The 23998-nt window shown below is 35.2% G+C and overlaps 1 protein-coding gene across 1 annotated transcript in view; it reads left to right on the top strand.

Moving 5' to 3' along the window:
* AHR (aryl hydrocarbon receptor) overlaps window positions 1–23181 on the top strand; it is a 48519-nt gene extending 25338 nt beyond the window's left edge. The window contains exons 3-11 of the mRNA XM_065884394.1: window positions 1626–1729; window positions 8647–8736; window positions 11279–11402; window positions 12099–12229; window positions 13664–13866; window positions 14585–14694; window positions 15326–15467; window positions 16833–18078; window positions 20607–23181. Coding sequence (XP_065740466.1) covers window positions 1626–1729; window positions 8647–8736; window positions 11279–11402; window positions 12099–12229; window positions 13664–13866; window positions 14585–14694; window positions 15326–15467; window positions 16833–18078; window positions 20607–20741 — 2285 coding nt within the window. The 3' untranslated portion in view covers window positions 20742–23181. The remainder of the gene's footprint in view (window positions 1–1625; window positions 1730–8646; window positions 8737–11278; window positions 11403–12098; window positions 12230–13663; window positions 13867–14584; window positions 14695–15325; window positions 15468–16832; window positions 18079–20606) is intronic.
* Window positions 23182–23998: the final 817 nt, after the last annotated feature.

Here is a 23998-nt window from a genome sequence, read left to right as displayed (position 1 = left end):
CAGTTGGTTTGGCTTACTGGTTTCTCTTATTTTAAACATCACAGGTTAAAAAAAGATCAGAAAAATAGAAAGGTGGTGTAATAGTGTGTCTAAAAGTTTAAACTTTATAACAGGGCAATCTATGAGCTTTGGGAAATACTGCTAATAATTAAAGCTACCAACTAATATTGAGCTGCTCTACGTCAGGAACTTCACATATATTCTAATTATTCTTCACAACGGCCCTGCAGGGTGTTTTTGTTTCTTTGTTTGCTTTTGCCTTTTCAATTACCACCTTACATATTAGGAGACAGGCTCAGAAAGCTCACGCATTTAGGAAAAGGCAGAGCTGAGATTTGAACTCAGCTCTGTCAGATACCAATGTCCATCCACATGTTTTAACTGAGAAGACATTTGAGAGTGCTTGGAAAAATGCTAAATAAGTAAATGGTAGCAATTATTATTTCTATTCAGCTGTGCTGCCTCCCAGACTATAAATGCATGCACACACACGATGTGGAGAGAGATGGGAAGGTGGGGAGATGCAGCATTACTGCGTGGTACCCTCTATAGTAAGCATCGTCAGACTCCCGTTCACATATGCAATCCATAAGCAACTAGAAGATGATAATGAAAGAGAAGCCACATTACAAGGTGTAGTAGTACCTAGGAATAGACATAAAAATACTTTTTTGTGGAAAACTTCAAAACATTCTAGTGGGACAAAAAATACAGACTTGAACAAATGGGAAAACATACATGTTCTCAGATTGATTCAACATCATAAAGACATTAATTCTCCATGAATTGACCTATAAATTTAATATGAACTTAATAATACTACTAACAGTTTTTTTACCTTAAAACTAGACAAGAGGATCCTAACCTCAGTGGACATATATTTCTTAATAAGGAATTTGGTTGATTCTTCTCACCACCCAGTAGTTCACAGATGTTAAGATAAATATGTAGAGACATACTAAAAATATTTTTTATAGGTTAGGTTGTGAGGAACCTTATTCCTAAATAGATAAGAACTGAAGGAGGGTTTATAGCAATGTCGTGGCAATTCTTTGAAACTCCTTAAGTAATGTGCCAAAAATCATATAGTGAACTCATCAAAAATTATCTTTAAGAATCTGTCAGGGACTTCCCTGGTGGAGCAGTGGTTAAGAATCTGCCTGCCAACGCAGGGGACATGGGTTCCATCTCTGGTCCGGGAAGATCCCACATGCTGCGGAGCAACTAAGCCTGTGCGCCACAATTACTGAGCCTGCGCCCTAGAGCCTGCGAGCCACAACTGCTGAAGCCCGCGCTTAGATCCCGTGCTTAGCAACAAGAGAAACCACCGCAATGAGAAGCCCGCACACCAACGAAGAGTAGCCCCCGCTCGCCGCAACTAGAGAAAGCCCTCGCAGCAATGAAGACCCAATGCAGCCAAAAAAAACCCCACCAGAATCTGTCAGCTGACTGGAAACCACCCATTGGCAAAGGATTGTTCGCTTAGTTACCGTAGTACCAGTAGATACCAATTTTTCAAATGATCTCTGTGTTTGGTGTACAGAGGTTTTTTATTATAGCTCTTTGAAACTGCTTATTTTAAAAACCACCTATACTATATCATTGTTTTTCCCTTTTTTTCATAGTTGCATTAAAGTCCACCCCAGCTGACAGAAATGGAGTCCAGGACAACTGTAGAACAAAATTCAGAGAAGGCCTGAACTTGCAGGAAGGAGAATTCTTACTGCAGGTAAATTGTAGTAAATATAGTTCGTTTTCATTAGGACAGTTATAAATGGAGAATTAATTAACAGCCTTTTAATTATCCCCAGTTTATTTAGGACTCACCCAGCGTTTCATACCACTTTCATCTGAAGTACAATAGCGGTATAATGTTAGTATTGTACGTGAAAAAATGGAATTTTATGAAGCATATTTATTAGAAGTCTAGTTATCACTTTCCATGTTGCATTTCTTTAAATAGCAAGAACTCCTAGATTATTTTAAAGGTTCTCATTTAAGACATCGGATTTACGTATACGTTTTGAGGAATATAGCTCCATTAAAATAATTTTATTTGTTAAATAGTTTGAAATTGTTCTTAACCTGAACTTTACTTTTTTCGATGTGTTCTTATAATTATATTTTCTTTTAGCAGCTCTGTGTGACTTATCAACTTGCTACAGATTTCTTTCAACAACCGTCAGCCCTATTGTCATGTGCTAGAACTTGGAGAGTTTCTAGTAGATTTGTCTATAAAAGTATTTTAAATTTTTTCCAATTTTTCTTTCTTTTGGATCTGATACAATGCTCGATTCTCAGTTAAAATTCTCAGGTATTTATCTTATTAAAGAAAGATAGAATGAAGATGCGTGCTATAAAGAATATATATGTATAACTGCATCACTTTGCGGTACACCTGAAACTAACTCAACACTGTAAATTAACTATACTTCAATTAAAAAATGGTAAAAAAAAAAAAGAAACTAGTTAAATAAAATAAAACAAAACAGAAAAGATGTGTGCTATAATCTGTACTATTACTATTACATAATAATTTTCAATTCTACCCAGGGAACTGAGTGGAGAACTTAATTTGCCATTGTGACAAAAAGTAGCCATAAGTTTCAGTAACTCCATTCATTCAGTAAATGCTTAAGTGTAACCTAACAATTTATAAGATTTTATTATAATTTTGTAATTGTGTTCAAATCCCTGATACCGAAAATTAACTTTTGCTTCCATTATGTTAGAAAAAATTAAATATATTCAACCGTGAGTCGTCCTCCTCCTGCCTCTAGCTGAGAATTTTTATGTATGTTAGCTGTAATGTAAAGACCCCTTATTCAGGTTACAGGAAGCATTCTAATAATTGCTTCTGAATGTGATTAAACATGCATCTTAGTTTACGTAGCAAAGTAATAAGGAAGTTCTTTATCTCAAGTGAAAATAGACAACTGTGGCATGCTTAACACTTCTTAAACTGCTTTAAATTATGGGCCAGTGATTATTTTTTTTAACATCTTTATTGGAGTATAATTGCTTTACAATGGTGTGTTAGTTTCCGCTGTATAACAACGTGAATCAGCTATACGTATACATATATCCTCATATCTCCTCCTCCGTGCATCTCCCTCCCTGTTCCACAACTCTAGATGGTCACAAAGCACCGAGCTGATCTCCCTGTGCTATGCAGCTGCTTCCCACTAGCTATCTATTTTACATTTGGTAGTGTATATAGGTCCATGCCACTCTCACTTCATCCCAGCTTACCCTTCCCCCTCCCTGTGTCCTCAAGTCATTCTCTACGTCTGTGTCTTTATTCCTGTCCTGCCCCTGTGTTCTTCAGAACCATTTTTTTTCCTTTTAGATTCCATATATATATGTGTTAGCATACGATATTTGTTTTCCTCTTTCTGACTTACTTCACTCTGTATGACAGTCTCTAGGTCCATCCAGCTCACTGGAAAAAACTCAATTTCATTTCTTTTTATGGCTGAGTAATATTCCATTGTATATATATGCCACATGTTCTTTATCCATTCATCTGTTGATGGACACTTTGGTTGCTTCCATCTCCTGGCTATTGAAAATAGTGCTGCAATGAACATTGTGGTACATGATTCTTTTTGAATTATAGTTTTCTCAGGGTATATGGCCAGGAGTGGGACTGCTGGGTCGTATAGTAGTTCTCTTTTTAGTTTTCTAAGGAACCTCCATACTGTTCTCTATAGTGGCTGTATCAATTTACATTCCCACCAACACTGCAAAAGGGTTCCCTTTTCTCCACACCCTCTCCAGCCTTTATTGTTTGTAGATTTTTTGATGATGGCCGTTCTGACTGGTGTGAGGTGATACCTCATTGTAGTTTTGATTTGCATTTCTCTAATGATTAGTGACGTTGAGCATCCTTTCATGTGTTTGTTGGTATTCTGTGTATATTCTTTGGAGAAATGTCTATTTAGGTCTTCTGCCCAGTTTTGGATTGGGTTGTTTGTTTTTTTTGATACTGAGCTGCATGAGCTGCTTGTCAATTTTGGAGATTAATCCTTTGTCAGTTGCTTCGTTTGCAAGTATTTTCTCCCATTCTGAGGGGTGTCTTTTCGTCTTGTTTATGGTTTCCTTTGCTGTGCAAAAGCTTTAAGTTTCATTAGGTCCCATTTGTTTATTTTTGTTTTTTATTTCCATTTCTCTAGCAGGTGGGTCAAAAAGGATCTTGCTGTGATTTATGTCATAGAGTGTTCTGCCTATGTTTTCCTCTAAGAGTTTGATAGTTTCTGGCCTACATTTAGGTCTTTAATCCATTTTGAGTTTATTTTTGTGCATGGTGTTAGGGAGTGTACTAATTTCATCCTTTTACATGGAGCTGTCCAGTTTTCCCAGCACCACTTATTGAAGAGGCTGTCCTTTCTCTATTGTATATTCTTGCCGCCTTTATCAAAAATAAGGTGACCGTATGTGCGTGGGTTTATTTCTGGGCTTTCTATCCTGTTCCATTGATCTATATTTCCATTGATCTATATTTGTGCCAGTACCATACTGTCTTGATGACTGTAGCTTTGTAATATAGTCTGAAGTCTGGGAGCCTGATTCCTCCAGCTCCATTTTTCTTTCTCAATATTGCTTTGGCTATTTGGGGTCTTTTGTGTTTCCACACAAATTGTGAAATTTTTTGTTCTAGTTCTGTGAAAAATGCCGTTGGTAGTTTGATAGGAATTGCATTGAATCTGTAGATTGCTTTGGGTAGTATAGTCATTTTCACAATGTTGATTCTTCCAATCCAAGCACATGGTATATCTCTCCATCTGTTTGTATCATTTTTAATTTCTTTCATCAGTATCTTACAGTTTTCTGCATACAGGTCCTTTGTCTCCTTAGGTAGGTTTATTCCTAGGTATTTTATTTTTTGTTGCAGTGGTAAATGGGAGTGTTTCCTTAATTTCTCTTTCAGATTTTTCAGCATTAGTGTATAGGAATGCAAGAGATTTCTGTGCATTTATTTTGTATCCTGCTATTTTACCAAATTCATTGATTAGCTCTAGCAGTTATCTGGTAGCATCATTAGGATTCTCTATGTATAGTATCATGTCACCTGCAAACAGTGACAGTTTTACTTCTTCTTTTCCAATTGGGATTCCCTTTATATTTCTTTTTCTTGTCTGATCTCTGTGGCTAAACCTTCCAAAACTATGTTGAATAAGAGTGGTGAGAGTGGGCAACCTTATCTTGTTCCTGATCTTAGTGGAAATGGTTTCAGCTTTTCAGCATTGAGAATGATGTTGGCTGTCGGTTTGTCATATATGGCCTTTAATATGTTGAGGTAAGTTCCTTCTGTGCCTACTTTCTGGAGGGTTTTTATCATAAATGGGTGTTGAATTTTGTCGAAAGCTTTTTCTGCATCTATTGAGATGATCATATGGTTTTTATCCTTCAGTTTGTTAATATGGTTTATCACATTCATTGATTTGCATATACTGAAGAATCCTTGCATTCCTGGGATGAATCCCACTTGATCATAGTATATGACCCTTTTAATGTGCTGTTGGATTCTGTTTTTTAGTATTTTGTTGAGGATTTTCACATCTATGTTCATCAGTGATATCTGGGCCCGTGATTTTTATTTTTCCCCTAGAATGTTTAGACAAATTGTAAACATATCCTATGTCAAGGACCCAGAATAAAAATATACTGTTGCAAAACTAGTGTTACCTTTTTAATTTTCTGAAGATTGGAAATATTTAGGTATTTAAAATAAGTGGTCTTGTCATTAATTCTGTTGGATGCCATTTGTATAGTATGTGATGCTTCCTCTCTAGTAGGAAGCATCAGACACTATACAATTTGCTTAGGGCCATACTTCTCATCTCTTATGAAGCAGATGAACACACTGTAGACATGCGAAAATGGCATATTTCATTATACACAGTTGCCATAATGGCATCTTACTTTATATTGCCAACGTGCGGTTATCACCTAGTTACCACTTAGAGGCAGAGGATGTTTCCAGAGGTGCAGTATACCATTTGGCTTGAAACTTTTGAAACGAAATCTTTTCCTTTGGTTTTATCAAAGGAGGCACATGAAGAAAATGTTACAAGATGTTTAATGAAAGTTTAAAATATTTATTTTCTTGATTAGCTTAAATTTGTTACTGTTTTATGAAGAATAAAAATAAGACAATAAAATAACTTTTTGTATCGTTTCACTACCTGTTATTTGCTTTAGTTGTTTATTTTCATATATTTAAATATGTTCTATCCATTGCTACTTAATGCTGTGCTTATTAAAACCCGTAGCTTCATTTTTGAGATAACAGCAGTTGAAATGATAAATAACAGTGCTAATTGCAGTTTATTTCTCTTATTAAATAGTAAGCGAAGCTCAACATGATTTTCAGATAGAGAGGTAGTTGTGACTTAGACCAAAGAATAATAATCTCTTTTATTAATATGTAATTACCAAATCAATTCCTTCTTTTAATTTACTAAGATAATAATTCAGTACAAGTAATAACCTTGCTCCGCATGGTATTTAAGATCATTTAATATCCATAGAATTGGTATGTATATATTCTTTTAAGATTGGTATGTATATATTCTTTTAAGAGGCTTTTTGTTTTATTTCTGACAGTTAACGTTTGTCTAAAAGTGTTTATCTGTCATACCCTAAATTATCTTTGTGTCACCTGGCATGCACTGATGAGCTTATTGTACAGTACTAAGTTCGTTCCACTGTTCGAAAAACATATTCTACAAAATAATATGCATATGATCAATGGATACTATTTTCTAGAAGGAAGACATCTGCAAGATAAAAAAATGCAGTAATGGATATATACTATTACTGCCAGCTAAAACTTAAGAATACTCAATTTTGGGGGTGTTAATCATTAAACATTTAAGTTCTTGGTGGGTGCCATCGCCATTTTTCATCCTGGGGAAATTGCCAGGTTTTATAAGGCATAATATCTAAAGTCAAGGATCTTAGATCCCAGTTGTGATCACATGAGTTAGAGGCATGCAACAGTTGGTGATCAGTAACACATAAAAGCAGTAGATCATGATATAACGTTAAGTGTGCAGGCTTTAGAGCTAGACAAAGTTTACCTTCTGGCTCAGCTTTTTCCTAGCTGTATGGCCATGGGCAAGTTACTGTGCGGCTCTTTACCTCAGTTTCCTCGATTTAAAAACTGGAATATGACACCTACTTCAGTGGATTGCTGAGGGAATTAAAGTACTTGAATACATTAAAAAAAAGCATTTAGAAAAGTGGCTGTTAAATAGTAGGTGCTGTTTGTTGTCTGCATAATTAAGTTCTCAGAAGTGTATTATAGACCAGGGATCTTGAAGGTGAAAGGACTTTGAGGGAAAAGGAAGACAGTCAGTCACCGTATTTCTTTTACCTCATCTAACACTGAGGGTATCTACAAGACTGTGTGAGCATCGTAAGCACGGGCGCAGTAGCTTCTCCAGTTCTGAATCTCAGTACTTAGCATGCATCCTCTTTGGTGTGCAATTGAGTGCCAGCTCTGTACCAGGCACTGTACAGTGCCTGTTTTTCAAACAATGACACTAAAGCTTAAAGGGGTAAATGACTTAATAAAACCACACAGTTAGTAAGAAACAGAAGAATCCAGTCCAAATTCTGACTCCAAACTGTGTGGTTCTTAAACTAAACCATTCCACGTCTCATTTTACATGAAGAAGAGTGTCTCGGGAGGGTTTAACAATGATCACATAGCATAGAGTAAAACAAGTACTGAATTAAACTCAAGCAGGAAGTAAGGAGGGCTTTAGAATTAAAATATGTGATCACAATTAATGTTTAAGTTGATCTAAATACTTTTATTACCTTAGACTATAGAGATATTAACATTGGACTTGAACCACCACTAAAAGAATAGGAAAAGAGAGGATAACTTCTAAACTAAAAGAAAGAAGAAGGAGTAATAAAAAATAATTGGCCCAAAGCAGGCAAAATGGAAAGAAAAAAGCAGCATAGTATAAGTGGAACAGATAAAAATAACACCTATAAATTGATAGCTTTAAACCTAAATATATTAGTAATTATATTAAATTTAAATGGACTATATTTGCTGTGTACTTGTCTTACATGTATTCTACATGTGTATTTTATGTAGAGTCCATTTGTGTATTCCTTTTCTAATAAAAAGTTTTTAAAAATTTTATAATACTTTGAGAGCATCCACATTTCAAACTGTGTCAGTGCTTAAACTGTCTTTGCACAGAGCTTTTCTTCTATCATATATTTTTACGGTTCTAATAAACATCTTTACACAGTCTTCCTTTAAAAGCAGTGTGACAGATTACAGTAACTGATGTGTATACAATTATATTTAAAAAACATGTACAGTATATTTAAAACAAAATCTAAAGCCTGAGGAAGAAGAAGAAATAAATATTAAAGTTACTGTGATTGAGTATTAAATTACTTCTAAGCTTTTCTTTGGCAGAATCAAAAGGTGTGAATAGATTCTTCTCACTACTGGGGTGTATGGTGTTTCTGCATTTGTGGAGTGTAATAATATTAACCATTTTAAAGATTTTTTCATCAATAAAAGTAACAGCCTTAACTGAAGTCAGTATTTATGGATGATAATATTTTTATTTAGTCACATTACTAATTTTGTAACTTTTTTCCTTGTAGGCACTGAATGGCTTTGTACTGGTTGTCACTACAGATGCTTTGGTCTTCTATGCTTCTTCTACTATACAAGATTACCTGGGGTTTCAGCAGGTAAATATATTTTTCTTAGGTCGTTAAAAAAAGTTTTTTGGAAAATTAATTTTTTACGTTTAATTTATCTTATACTTAGGGACACAAGTGATAGTTTGTATATATAAAATGTAATTAAAATACATATGCTATAGAATAAAGTATATGTTTGCAGCTAATATATTTTTATACTTTTAAAAATCTACTGCATTATAATTTCCTTAAGGGTATATGTGATTCATGGATTTTGTGTTTCTTCTTTCACTTATAAAGAACTCTTATATATACGAAACTTTAGGGTAAGGGGCAGATAGGGTTTGGACAGGGGCAGACAAGAGAATATTTATCATCAAATTAGTTATGGATACTGGAAGGTATATGACAACTATGAAATGAATGAGCTGATATGTAAAGGTGTGAGCAAAATACTATGGCTTCTCCCTTTAATTCGGACTTGTATGGATTATGGAAGCTTTCCTGAAGGAAATGGTATTTAAGCTAACCTAAAGAAAGTGTAGGATCCGGATGGGTGGACCATTGTGGAGGGAACACAGAGAAGAAAAGCTAGACGTAATGTGGACAGTAGGTTGGAAGGCCTTGAAGGAGGTGAGCGTGTTTGGTTTAGTGTTACTGAGTGTATAGTGAATAAATGGAGTAATAAGGCGTTCGGCATATTTGAGGGGCAAGAACATCCAATATGATTTGAGAAGTTTGTAAGTACACTTGAATGCTAACTACTCTTATGTATCCGTAGTTCTTAAATTCTAATGTGCATGAGAATCACCTGAAGAACTTCACAGGATGTCATAAAATTGATGGGCCTCCTTCCCATATGATCTGATTCAGTACGTCAGAGTGGGGCCCATGTATTTCATTTCTAACAAGCTCCCAGGTGATGCCAAGACTGATGGTTGAATGGCACCGTCTGCACTGTTATATAGACTGAAGCTTAAATTATGTCATACACACTATAGAAGCCACTAAATGTTTTTGTTAAAGGGAACGTGTATGCTCCAGTCTATACTTCAGAAGATAACTCTGGCATTGTGTAATGGATGGCATAGAGATGACTTCATGCTAGAAGATAAAGTTCGTAGGAAGATTTAAGTCCAGATAGCTAAAGTGGTGGAATCTGGCTACTGACACAAAGCCTAACTTAAGTAGTTTTGGATTTTAAAGAAAATAGACTAATGTCCATGGAAAAGCCTGTTTGCAACTTAATTACATAACTAGTTTCGTTATTATTTGATGTGATTCATAACAGTTAAGAAATCAGAAAGATTAGCTGTTTCCCAATCTGTTTTTTTCTTCATATATACATATAACCTGGATATGCTTTAAGGAAACATTCATATCTGACATTGGTGGTGGTTTATGGCACCATTTTTAAAACTGCATCTTGTAACTCATTAGTGGGTTATGAAATTGATATAGTGGATCACCATCAATCATTCGTTTTAGTTGCTTAAAATGAAATAAAATAGAAAACACAATATTGTCACACATATGTGGAATCTAGAAAAATGGTAGAGATGACCTTATTTGCCACGCAGAAACAGAGACAGACATAGAGCACAAATGTATGGATACCAACGGGGAAAGGGGTGGGGTGGGAGGAATCGGGAGATTGCGATTGACACGTATACACTATTGATACTATGTATAAAATAGACAGCTGATGGGAACATACTGTATAGCACAGAGAACTCTACTTAATGCACTGTGGTGACCTAAATGGGAGGGAAATACAAAAGAGAGGGTATATACATATATACATATACATATATATATATATATATATATATGGCTGATTCATTTTGCTGTACAGTAGAAGCTAACAGGACATTATAAAGCAACTATACACATATAAATTTTAAAAATATTGTTACACATAAAAGAAGTGTTCTGTGAAACTTTTTTCCACGTGTGTATATATACACACACACACACACACACACACACGATGGATAGAAAATGTATTTCTTGCCATGAGTTGCAATAAAAAAAGTTAGAGCAGTTCTGGTGGAAGGGCCATTTACTGTAGTAAATGCTGAGAAGCAAGAGGTGAAGGAGGGATTCTGCCCTGGTAATGGCATAATCCCTTACTCTTATGGAATCTACTAGAAGTAAAAATTTCATATAAGGAAAATTATTAGAGAGCAGTGAAGGAAATACATAATACTGTCAAGCTTAGAGAAGTCAAATGCAGCTGGATGTTCAGACAAGGTTTTGTGGAAGAAGGAGGATTTTAAAAGATCAGTAAATAGATAAAAATCAGCAGAACTTAATGTGCTGCAATTAAGGAGTGGGAAGGTGACTTATCTGACTGAAAAGCATTCACACAGGGAAGTGATGGCAAATAACTTTTGATTTGTCAATTACAGTGCCAGTCTCTCTCTGGCTTTTCCTATGTTGGATTCCTGAAGAGCTTTGCAAGCATTTCATTTGCGTTCATCACCACTAACAAGCACCCACTAATCTAGCAAGGTTTTGAAATTAGTAAGCCACATTTTAAAAAAAATCAGTACTTCTTGTTAATTTCCTTTTTTTTTTTTTTCTTTAGTCTGATGTCATCCATCAGAGTGTGTACGAACTGATCCATACTGAAGACCGAGCTGAATTTCAGCGCCAGCTGCACTGGGCGTTAAACCCTTCACAGTGTCCAGACTCTGGACAAAAAATGGATGGTAAGAATGTTTACCAAAAGATAATGTTGGGGATTTTTTGATATAATTCTGTGAAAGAAGGCAGAGAACCTTTAGGGGCATAGAACTCCATGGTGAAGGTGGGGAAGAAGGGGAAAGACGTGAATCTCTGGCTGCGGGCCAGAGCCAGGTCACAGGGAACCTGGTGACCTAAGGAGGATTTTGACAGATGACAGCCATTGATGAATTTCACGTGACAAAGTATACCCATATACTCACTAATATATTGTATAAAAAGAACTCTTACACTGTTGTGAAAAGGGGGAAGGAATGTACAAGGTTGATTCTGGAGTGTGTATGAATTGTTCTGTGTTTAAAATGCACCAAATATAAAAGCAGACTAGCATATGCAAGGATAAAAAAACCTTCTTTCAATGCAAGCAGTGTTTTCACACATCTGTGAAAATGTTAAAAAGCAGAAAAGGCCTAGAAAATATAGAAATTGTTGACAGGATAGCTCAGTAGAAATAAAAACAGCCGAATAGGTAAAGTTCTATGTAGTGAAAATGTTATTCAATAAGTTTTAATTTCTTTTCACTAGCTCCCCTTCTGAAAGCGATTTTTCTTTTGTAATCCAAATACAGACTTCGGTTTAGAAATTAACACAAATTTCAGCTATTCAAACACTTAATTTTACAGAAAAATGAAAGTAACTTTGTGTTGCTATTATTTCTACAGAAGCTAATGGCCTCTCACAGCCAGCAGTCTATTATAACCCAGACCAGGTTCCTCCAGAGAACTCTTCGTCTATGGAAAGGTGCTTCGTTTGCCGACTAAGGTGTCTGCTGGATAATTCATCTGGCTTTCTGGTAAGGTGCAAAATCTTTTACTGACATTTACTATGAAGTTTTAGAAAATTGAAAAGTGAAACCAATTTAATTGGAACGTATTTTGAGTTTGGGTTATAAAAATCTACTTTATTAAATAATTTTATAAGGGACAGTAACTTTTTAAAATCTTTCTAAAGTTTTAGAAATATCTTCCATAACTCAAAATCTCTATCCTTTAGGATGCAGTAACAAAAACTAGTGGAATAACAGGGAACTCTCTATCTTTCCCCTTTTTTTGGACTTTTTAGGTATAAGATAGAGAATTATATAGCACTTCTTTGGCAGCACACTGCTTACCCTCCTTGGATTTAATGCCTGCCAAATGGAAAAATTGTCACGGCCTTTTCCGCATGGCTGGAATAACTGCTGTGTAAAAAAGTGGTTGTGTCTTCATGATTGCAGGATCCTCCTCTAGTATGAAATGCTCTTGAATAGTGTGAACTCCTGAGTGGGATGGCCAGGGAGCAGCGTAGGCAGGACGCTAAGAGTAGAGACGGCCCGGCCTGTCAGGTGCCTGTGTCCTGAAGATTGTGCACTCCACCAGGTACAGAAGGAGACAAAGCATGTTGCATATTACTTTTGTGACTTATCAGGAATTGGAAACAGATGATCAAATCTATTAGCGAACGATGATTTTTGTTGGTGTGTTTATTCCTGAAGATAGTTTTGCTGACCCAGAATTAGAACTGTGCTTTGAGCTAGTTTGCTAGTATTGATGATCACTTAGTATATATGTCTAGGTGGAATTTCTTTGTGTAATTGGCCCTTTTCTCCCTTGTGCTGCTCTCATATTGATGTCAGAATCATCCCTTGGCCTGGTACTGTTTTAAGCAACCAGATTGATCATGGTCGTGATTAAGTTGTCTCTGTTTCCTCTGTCTTCTAAAATTGTTCTTTAGTAGAGTTCTGTGTTCTTTGTATGGTTTTATGATTCATTTTAGTGTTTTTAAACAGTTGTTTTATCTCTCTATAAAAGATTCCTATGGATTTTGAATAGAGTCTGAGCTGTGGACTAGTCCACAGACTATATCTGAAAATCAATATGTACTTGATGGCTTTATCACTATTCATTCGTTTAGGAAATGGAGTTTGTTGAGTGTGCAGTGTGTACGGACCCGTGCTAGGCGTGGATGGTAGGGCAGCCGCAAGGTCAGAAAACCATTAGGTCTTCCTTTTGTGACCTCTTAAAGCACTGAGTGGTTCACTTACGAATCCCTTGAGGATAGCCCTCATACTACCTTTTAGGATATTTTTAATGGGCTTTCTGGGGAGAAAGGAATTCAAGTCACATTTGATAGCCTCATGAACTTTTATGGAATTATCAAGAACACTGGAAATGGCCCTGATGGAGCCTTTTAAAAGGGAACCATTTTAAAGCGTTAATCTTAATGAACTGTTTTTTGGTTTTTTAAGGCAATGAGTTTCCAAGGGAGGTTGAAGTATCTTCACGGACAGAACAAGAAAGGGAAAGATGGATCAATACTTCCACCTCAGTTGGCTTTGTTTGCAATAGCTACTCCACTGCAGCCACCATCCATACTTGAAATCCGAACCAAAAATTTCATCTTTAGAACCAAACACAAGTTAGACTTTACACCTACTGGTTGTGATGCCAAGTAAGTGAAACCTTTTCAGGTTTATTTTACCAAATGTATATTTTGTTGCAGTAAGTGTGTCTTAGCATGTATATATTTTCCATGTGGTGTTGATTATAGTGTTGTTTATTATTATAGTAGCTATTATTATTTCATATTTTACAGCATAGCCTTTTAAAATAAAATTTCATCACGTTCACAAATCTTTTTATCATTTTACAATATTTGACACAATTTCTGTATTATACAGATGATGTGTTTATATAAGATTCGGTATCCTGATGACATTTATTGTCGGCTTGTTTTACATTTTTAAATTATACAAACTTTGACTTTTAGCCCTAGAAGTTTAGTAACCAAAGCATGTTGCTGCTTTTCTCCTTCCTAATAACGCGAATGCAGACAGGTTGGAGAAACCCTGCCCCTCAAAATGTAGTATAGGTATTCTAGAATTTAATTAGAGATTTTGTGTTTCACCTATATAATCTACTCTGTTAGACTGATCTTTAGCAATAATTTTCATGGTCTTTATTCAGGAGAAGAAAATAGTCTAAAAGTGAAATTTGCAACCATAAGCAAAAGAGAGCAGTTACAGAACTGTGTGCGTTTCTACCTGCTAGTGTGAAATTCTGAATGTCAACATAGTACAGAAACTAGCATATAACTAATGAATTGATGTTGGCTACTTCATTTCTGTTAAATTTTAATTGCATTCTTGTTTTGCCCTTTTTTGAAACAGAGGAAGAATTGTTTTAGGCTATACTGAAGCAGAGCTATGCATGAGAGGATCAGGATATCAATTTATTCATGCTGCTGATATGCTTTACTGTGCTGAGTACCATATCCGGAGTAAGTTGTAGTTTCTTAGGAGCTTGGCTGTGAAAGCAGCTTACGCTCTAGTACGTGTTTCAAATTATTACTAATGTAATGTGTTTAAGGAAACTATTTGGATAAACTTCTCCTTAGTATCCCACAGTTATGATTAGCCTGAGTTACACTCTATTCATTAGCTGCCACACAGGAATTAAGTAGTTTAATTTAATTACTCTGAAAATGACCGTTTTGCCCACGTTTTTGCTCAGGAGTTTTTTTAATGGCATCATTTTTAATTCTAAAATTTATGTTAATAGAGATTATGCTTTAAAATTGTATAGTAAAATATGTATTAGGCTGTAGCCCTAGGAAATGTTCCCTTTTTTTTTAAAACGAAAACAATTTTCCCTCCAAACTCTATACTCTCTTTTCACGTGTTACGAGAATTGTCTGACTTAATCTTTCCTTGAACCATTTAAATAATAAATTTAGTATGAAACAGGAAAAACTAGCAATGCTGAAGAAGTATTTTGATACATTTTAATATACTGTGCTTAAAAGTCGTCAATATATTTATCATCTTTGGTGATATGTGAATTACATCTAGAAATATTTATTACAGAGATTATTGTGTTGATTTTGATAATTTAATTCTTTTTTGTTTCAGTGATTAAGACTGGAGAGACTGGCCTGATAGTGTTCAGGCTCCTTACGAAAGACAATCGATGGACTTGGGTGCAGTCGAATGCACGCTTAGTTTATAAGAATGGAAGACCAGATTATATCATTGCAACTCAGAGACCTCTAACGTAAGTACAAAGACCTAAAACATTTCATGTTTTGGTTTTTTATTTTAATAATTCTCCTTCATGAAAACCTAAAAATAAATTTTAAGAGAATTTACACTGGAAGTAATAATTGAAAGGTGTAATATGTACAGAAAGAAGGCGGCATAGGGTAAGGACATTGAGAAAACAGCGTTAACAGACTTACAACTGTGTATGTAGAGCTACAGAAAGAGAATAATCAAAGAAACCTCCAAGGGTTATCCTGGGTATACGAAGGAAAGATGAAAAGCCAGCGCCATCTGTCAAATAAAAGAAAAACGTAACAGTGCTTTGTTTAGCGTGTTTGCTAATAAGCAGGCAGTGATTTTTAAGTTTCTCATATATTCTCGAAGTGAGTAGTGTGTCAGTTATTTGTATTGCAAATGTTTTCTCCTCCAGTCTGGCGAAATGATTTTTGTATGTGGTGTTGAGGGTAAGGATCAAGATTATTCTTTTCCCTTATATGGATATCTAGCTGACTAGTAACATTTATTGGAAAGATGGTTTTTTGAAAAGACCATCTTTTCCCCACTGCACTGCATTGTATCTGGGGTTCCATTGGTCTGGTTGTCTATTTTTAGACCAAAACACATTGTCTTAACTATTCTGTACCTTAATTTGCCTTGATATCTTGATGTACGCCCGCCATCTCGTTTGTTCAGAATTTTTGTTCTCTTTCAAGATAATCTTGGCTCTTTACATTTCTATATACTTTAGAAATCAGTTGTCAATTCCCATGGGAAAATTTGTTAAGAATGGAAGAATGTTTTTATACATTTGATATTTTTGTTTGCTTGTTCTATTAGTTATTAAGAGGTTTTGAGATCCATTGGAGCTCTTTACCGTATGGATATTAAATTTTACATACCTACACTCTGTGTAGTACATATGAACCTATAACTATGACATTTTCTCCATGCCTTGATTTATGAATTCCTTCCCCATGCAAACATTTTTAATTTTCATATGTCAATCCTCCTTTAGAGCTTCTGGGTTTTATATTTTATTTCAACGAGCCTCATTTTTTATTTCAACAAGCCTCATTTTTACATTTGGATCTTTATTCCACTTGTAATCCATTTTTCAGGTAGGGATGGAACCTGAGTGTGAAATTAATGACTATTATTAAAAGTTTTTGGACAAATTCTAAATTAAATTTGTCTGAAAAACAATTTTAAGTACTAATCATCAGAAAGATTTCTCTCAAAGTTCATGTTCCCTGCTATGAAACTCAACTACAGTGTATTTTGCTTGCTCTTATTTTTTCTTGTCTAAAATTTCTTATTTTGAAATGTTTGTGATGCGACTCTCCTTAACATACGCCAACTTTCTTGTGCACAATTTTAGAGATGAAGAAGGAACAGAGCATTTACGAAAACGAAATCTGAAGTTGCCTTTTATGTTTACCACTGGAGAAGCTGTTTTATATGAGGTAACCAACCCTTTTCCTCCCATAATGGATCCCTTACCAATAAGGACTAAAAATGGTGCTGGTGGAAAAGATTCTGCTACCAAGTCAACTCTAAGTAAGGATTTCCTCAATCCCAGTTCCCTCCTGAATGCCATGATGCAACAAGATGAATCTATTTATCTCTATCCTGCTTCAAGTAGTACACCTTTTGAAAGAAACTTTTTCAATGACTCTCAGAATGAGTGCAGTAATTGGCAAAACAATGTCGCACCAATGGGAAGTGACAATATCCTGAAACACGAGCAGATTGGCCAGTCTCAGGAAATGAACCCAACCCTCTCTGGAGATCACGCAGGGCTCTTTCCAGATAATAGAAATAGTGACTTGTACAGCATTATGAAACACCTGGGCATCGATTTTGAAGATATCAAACACATGCAACAGAATGAGGAATTTTTCAGAACTGACTTTTCTGGTGACGATGACTTCAGAGATATTGACTTAACAGATGAAATTCTGACCTACGTCGAAGACTCTTTAAATAAGTCTGCCTTGGGGGGTTCAGGCTACCACCCGCAACAGTCCGTGGCTCTGAACCCAAGCTGCATGGTACAGGAGCAGCTCCAGTTAGAACAGCAAGAGCAGCTCCAGCAGCATCAGAAGCACAGAGCAGTGGAGCAGCAACAGCTGTGTCAGAAAATGGAGCATATGCAAGTTAATGGCATGTTCGCAAACTGGAGCTCGAACCAACCCGTGCCTTTTAATTGTCCTCAGCAAGACTTACAGCAGTACGATGTCTTTTCAGACGTACCTGGGCCCAGTCAAGAGTTTCCCTACAAATCTGAGATTGATACTATGCCTTACGCACAGAACTTCATTCCCTGTAGTCAGTCTGTGTTGCCGCCACCTTCTAAGGGTACACAGTTAGACTTCCCCATTGGGGATTTTGAACCAGCCCCATATCCTACAACTTCTTCTAACTTAGAGGACTTTGTCACATGTTTACAAGTTCCTCAAAGCCAAAGGCACGGACTCAATCCACAGTCAGCCATGGTAACTCCTCAGACGTGTTACGCCGGGGCTGTGTCAATGTACCAGTGCCAGCCGGAAGCTCAGCACAGCCATGTGGCTCAGATGCAGTACAACCCAACAGTGCCAGGCCCGCAGGCATTTTTAAACAAGGTAAGAGTTTTATTAAACTGAATAAACCCTTTAGATGATTCTTCGTACATTATAAGTCGAACCAAGTTATAAATTTTCTACGTCAGTGACTGATTTTAATCTATTATCTGTAGCATTCATGTGAGAGAGCATTTTTAACTTCATCTGTTTTTTTAATAAGCCAGCACTTTTTTAATATGTTAGTAATACAAGTATATCATAGTTACCTGAAAGGAGAAAGAAATCAAGGACAAAAGCAACATGGCTTTATGGCTTTAAGTGACAACCAGGTGAAATTAGTGAAAAGTATATTATTTAGAATAATCTTGATTTATAAAAATACGGCCTTTTAAATTTTTAAAAATATTTTCTTCAAAGCTCAATTTTTTTGCTGACATATAATTGATTTACAATGACTTTCAGGTGTACAACATAGCGATTCAATATTTTATCGATTATACTCTATTTAAAGTTATTATTTAATATTGGCTCTATTTCTGTTGAAATTGGGTTAAAAATCAATATAGTTGTGCTTCCTTCAAATGCTTTTGTCCTAGATGATCTCTGGAATTCAGTACTTGGGTTCCTTGGTGTTCTCTGGCAGTCCCTCTATGTGACCTGCCAGATCCTCATTTTATCCTTTAAGGTAGAATAGTTTTTTTCCCTGGCATTCTTTAAAAAAAAAAAAAAGGGGTATCTCAGCTGGCTTTCTATCAGGGGACTCAAGCTAGGGGACTCAAGCTAACCCTTCTAGCATCGTGGTAACTTAAAAAACAAAAAGTGCTTGCTGATGATTGCTGCTCTCTTTGGCCCCCCAGGAATACATCATGTTTGCATTCATGCTTTTCCATTAGAAAATATTTAGTTCATTTTACCGTATATTTAAGTTTAGTTTTGAAGCGAATCCTGGTTATAAGACTATGTATTATAATAGTTTATAAATGTTACTTGACTCTTTTTCACTAATTGTTTTTTTCTGGCCTTTTTATACACATGGTTTTGTCTGATTATACATGAGCTTATTCATAGAAAATGGCTGTGAAAGTTTTTCTTCTCCTCATTCCTGACTTCCTTCAGTTCTTTAACAATTGGTTACAGTCTATCTCACAACACTGCTGTGAAGTAAGCCTGGGTAGGTAACTACTGTACAAGTTAATTATGTAAAATTACATTTTGAACAGGGCCTGCGTTAGCATGAGTTCCTTACAGTATTTTCTTCCCCCACTGTTTTGTATTACTTTTTTATGAATGATAAGAATTCTAGACCTATATATTCCCCCAGGAGTTATTAAAACTAAAGAAAATTAAAATGCCATCTGTGGCTCACATTATATTCTGGTGGACAGCACTGCTCTAGGCAATATATTTAAAGAGAACTGCTGATGTGCATTGTATTATGACTGATCAGAGTAATTTATTCAAAACCTACCATTCTCTGGGCACTTACTATATTCCCTTTGAAAACTCGACGAAGTTTAGAAGCAGTCTGTTTGGATTACTGAAACCTAATGGTACGTAGGCTTTAGAAAGGTAGATTTCACTCAAAGCAATTAAGGGTATGATTATAATGTTACTTTCACTAACTATATTCTAAAATACAAAAGGCTCTCTAATCTGTAAAAATCCTACAGAACTGGGTATCTCTGTCATCCCTCCTTTTTTTCAGTAGCAGTTATGGAAATCAGCCTAATTTCACTGTTACACGGCAAGAGCAAGTATTTTACTTTGGTAACTTATTTCCATAATTAATTAGGACAGTAATTTTAGTAGTAAAGCATGTTATGAATTTAAAAACTTGGTTCTAGCAATCATATACCCATGGTGTAATATGTTAAGAAACCTCTTGCACATCAAAACTTACCTCTTTTGAGAAGGTTCTAGGTTATCTGTAGTCCAGTGTAGTGATCTTCAATGTAATTAATTCATCGGTACCTAGAACTTTTAGATAAAATCTGGTCAAAACAAACTTACTTATGACAGAGAGTACAGTTACTGTGATTCACGATTGGTACTCTCATCCATCAGTTCCTATCCAAACCAAAGGCAGTTCACTGATCAAGTACTCTCTCAGTGTATGGAATGCCAAATCTGCAGTGAGACAATGATATTATTCATCCATACCATGTAAAAACGCAACTAATACAGAATATATGTTCAGTATGTCTTCACTGAATGATTTAAAATTTAACAGCAGGAAAGGAATTTGAAGTTTAACAACGTGCAGGACAAAGATTTTTTTTTTTTTTTTTTTTTTTTTTTTGCGATACGCAGGCCTCTCACTCTTGTGGCCTCTCCCGCCGCGGAGCACAGGCTCCGGACGCGCAGGCTCAGCGGCCATGGCTCACGGGCCCAGCCGCTCCGCGGCACGTGGGATCCTCCTGGACCGGGGCACGAACCCGCGTTCCCTGCATCGGCAGGCGGACTGCCAACCACTGCGCCACCAGGGAAGCCCAGGACAAAGATTTTAAAAATACATTTTCATACATCTAACGGCTTAAGATATACGAAGGATCTGTTCTAATAAGTTGCATTGCAATTTTTGTTTTCAGTTTCAGAACGGAGGAGTCTTACATGAAACCTATCCAGCTGAATTAAACAGCATAAATAACACTCAGCCTACCACCCATCTTCACCCGTCAGAAGCCAGACCTTTCTCTGACTTGACATCCAGTGAATTCCTGTAATTCCAAGCCCACTTTTCATCTTGGTTTTTTGATTAAATTCGTTTGTGAAACATTATTAGGGAGTAATAAAACTGTCATTGTTGGATGTTAGCAAGTTCACGTGGAGGCATTGATGTATGTAGTTCTGTTTTTCCAAACCAAATTTTAATGATTTTATAAGAGGAGTTAATTACATATATTACCATCATTAAAATAGAAAGTATGCTGCCACCGAGGAGTGAAATAATCTACACTTTATAGTATTCTGAGATACCACAGAATATACAAAACTTATTCAGGGGGACATTATGACACTTTTAAGTAAGAACTTTTTCTCCGTTGGAATTATTTCTGTCAGAATAAAATGAAATACTTCGAGTTTTGAACTTCAACATTCTTATTAGTGTACCAACTATGAACTATTTTCTTCTATTTGTAGCTTCTGCTCTTATCTCAGATGTTAAAATGAGTGGTTTGGTGCTTTTATAAAAAGATAATCTCAGTGCTCTCCTCCTTCCTTGGTAATGTAAGTGCCTCACAATTTTTTCTACCTATAACACTGTAGGAGTATGTTTTATATAAAATATACTTTCTCTTTTTAAAATCAATAACATTCCGCAGACAAATATTATCAGTGTTTCTTAAATTCAGTCATTTCTATTAATCCAGGCATGTTTTAACTGCGCTACTCACCCACTTTCTTCAGGTAAAGGGCAAAAAATGGTTGAAAAGTTAATTATTTAATCTCGTTGTTTCTAGACTTTAATGTTGCCGTGTGCCTTATGTTGAAAAATTTTGAAAGGGAAGATGTCTTTCCAAATTATTATCATAGAAATAAGACAGCAGCTCTAAAATTTCAACAGTTTTCAGAAGTAAGAGATATACCACCATTTAGCTTTACTAAAATCTCCACCTTAATAGTTGAATGTTGCAGTGTAAAGAATCTGCTGTTAAATGCAACAGCATTTAACTTAAAATGAAGAGAAGCAGCTTTACTTTTAGCTCTTTAGTAAGTAAAGCACCCATTTCAATATGTATAAATTCTTTAAAAACTGTTGTAGATCTATGATCCTTTCAGATGTTGGAATATGTTCACTATAAATTTCACTTCTTAGTATAGTGGAAACTGTTTTTCTCATATTTGAGGAGTGTTAAGATTGAATATAGCTATGTTTGGTGCAAAGTATTGGTATGAGTGAAAAGAGTGGTGCATTGTATAGTTTATAATGAACAAAATTTTTTGTAAAATAGTTTGTCTTTCATTTAAAGATAGTGCATACCTTATATATGCACGTAAATAATTTGTTTGGGTCTTAACATATTTTATCAGTGTGTCTTTTTAAGATAGCAAATAATGAATCCAACTTCTTTCAAAAGTTGGTATTAAGAAAAAGACAGTCATGCAGTTCTCCTAACTTCAAGCATGAGGTTGTTTCTATGATATAATGACCTCTGTTATCAATAAGGCAAATTAATCAGGCTATTAATTTAACCATCCTCAGGTGACTTAAGAGTGCCACCATCTGCCTTGCTTTCATTTAAATAGGACATCTGGAAAGGCACAGACACATTTTGCACGTATTATATAAAAACACGATGGTATCCCACACTGAAATGTAGTATTAAAATACATTCTTAAAAATTTTTTAGTAAATTAATGTATATAAAAGTGACTTCTACATCAGTTTTATGCATTTTCAGACAAAATTTTGAACCTGTAGAATTTAAGAGTTGAAAATAATAAATTTGTCTAAAACATTTCATAATTTGTTTCCAGCATGAGGTGTCACTAAAGATTTAGACCAGTGATCCAGATTAATATTCCATTTTCACATTTAAACCTGTCATTAAAAGTCTTCCTATAAACCATTTTTGTTAGTCTCTTCCACATGTTACTGAATGGTTTAGTGGGGGAAAAAATAGGCTTTTTAAATTGTGAATATAATGACAATCAAGTGTACACTTATAAAATTTAAAAACCTTAAAGCAATATTGTATATTTTTATCTATAAAAGTAACTAAAATTCATCTAAGAATAATAAAATCACATTAAACCAAATACACCTTTGTCTGTACTGCTAAGTGCCAAACAAAGGAAGAATGGTTTGTGTACTGCTGTATTGAGGGATTTATTTTCAGATGATGTGCACTTCTGAGGATGTGATGTGCCTCATTTGATCTTTTTCCTATGCCAGGTTGTTCCTACAGTACCTGAAGATTTACCAGTGTTCCAATGTATTATATAGCTTTCAATCATTGCTATGCTCAAACTAGTGTTTTTCAGTATTACTAAATTTGAGGTAAATGTTTTCATGGGTATTCTCTCCTTCAAGATGTTAATGCTTACATATGCCATGAATACATTTTTGTTTAAAATATGATTTGTAATAAATATCCTTCATTATCAAAAAATTGTACACAATAATATATATGGTAATAAAATAATCACCAAGTATGAATAGTATGTTTTAATGCAAATTCTTCTTTCTGGTCCCTATAAAGGAAGTGAGTACTTAAAGTATAGTGTTATAATTATATTAGATGAAAGCAGTCTTCAATATTTAAGGATAGGTTAAGTCAATAATTCATAAACTTCTTATAAAGTTCTGCCCCTGGATATTTTGGCCTTGACAGGAATATAAAAAAAAACACACTTCAAGTAACTCATAGGTTAAAATGCTTCTGAAATGGATGCTGTTTTAAACCTTGTATTCTCAGTAGTATAGTCTAGTGGTATTTGTCTTGTATCTCAGATTAAAATCCAACATTCCATTTTAATAGCCAATATTTTAAGAGTATTTATGACAAAAACGTAAACAACCCATGTTCTATTCTATGCTTAGATTAGAAAGGGTATTGCCCAAACTTACACCTCTAACAAATATAAATGGCATGTTAAGCCTTTGGTGTTAAATTCATAACTATTAAACACTCACCAAGAATTCTGCAGTTAGAGCTGGAAAGAAGTTCCTGGGAAAAAGTTTTCATTCTAGTAACAATTTTTTTACATTCATTTTACATTGATTCTTAACCATTAGGTATTTTTCTCAACAAGTCGATAAAAACATAGCCAATTAGCATCATACTTAATTCTGAATATTTGAGAAAGACTAACACTATCTTTTGCCTGCGTGCACGATATATTCAGTTTCAACTGTTTGATCTTAAAGAGTCAAGAAAAATCCAGATAATATTTCTGATCCCTACTTTCAGTCAGACGACTTCATCAGCATGAATGACTGCAACTTGCCCCCTTGTCACCAAGCCTGTCAAACACT

The sequence above is a fragment of the Phocoena phocoena genome, chromosome 9 (assembly GCF_963924675.1).
Source record: "Phocoena phocoena chromosome 9, mPhoPho1.1, whole genome shotgun sequence".
Lineage (NCBI taxonomy): Eukaryota > Metazoa > Chordata > Mammalia > Artiodactyla > Phocoenidae > Phocoena > Phocoena phocoena.
Note: the sequence above shows the minus strand (reverse complement) of the source record. Positions and strands in the feature narration are given on the sequence as shown.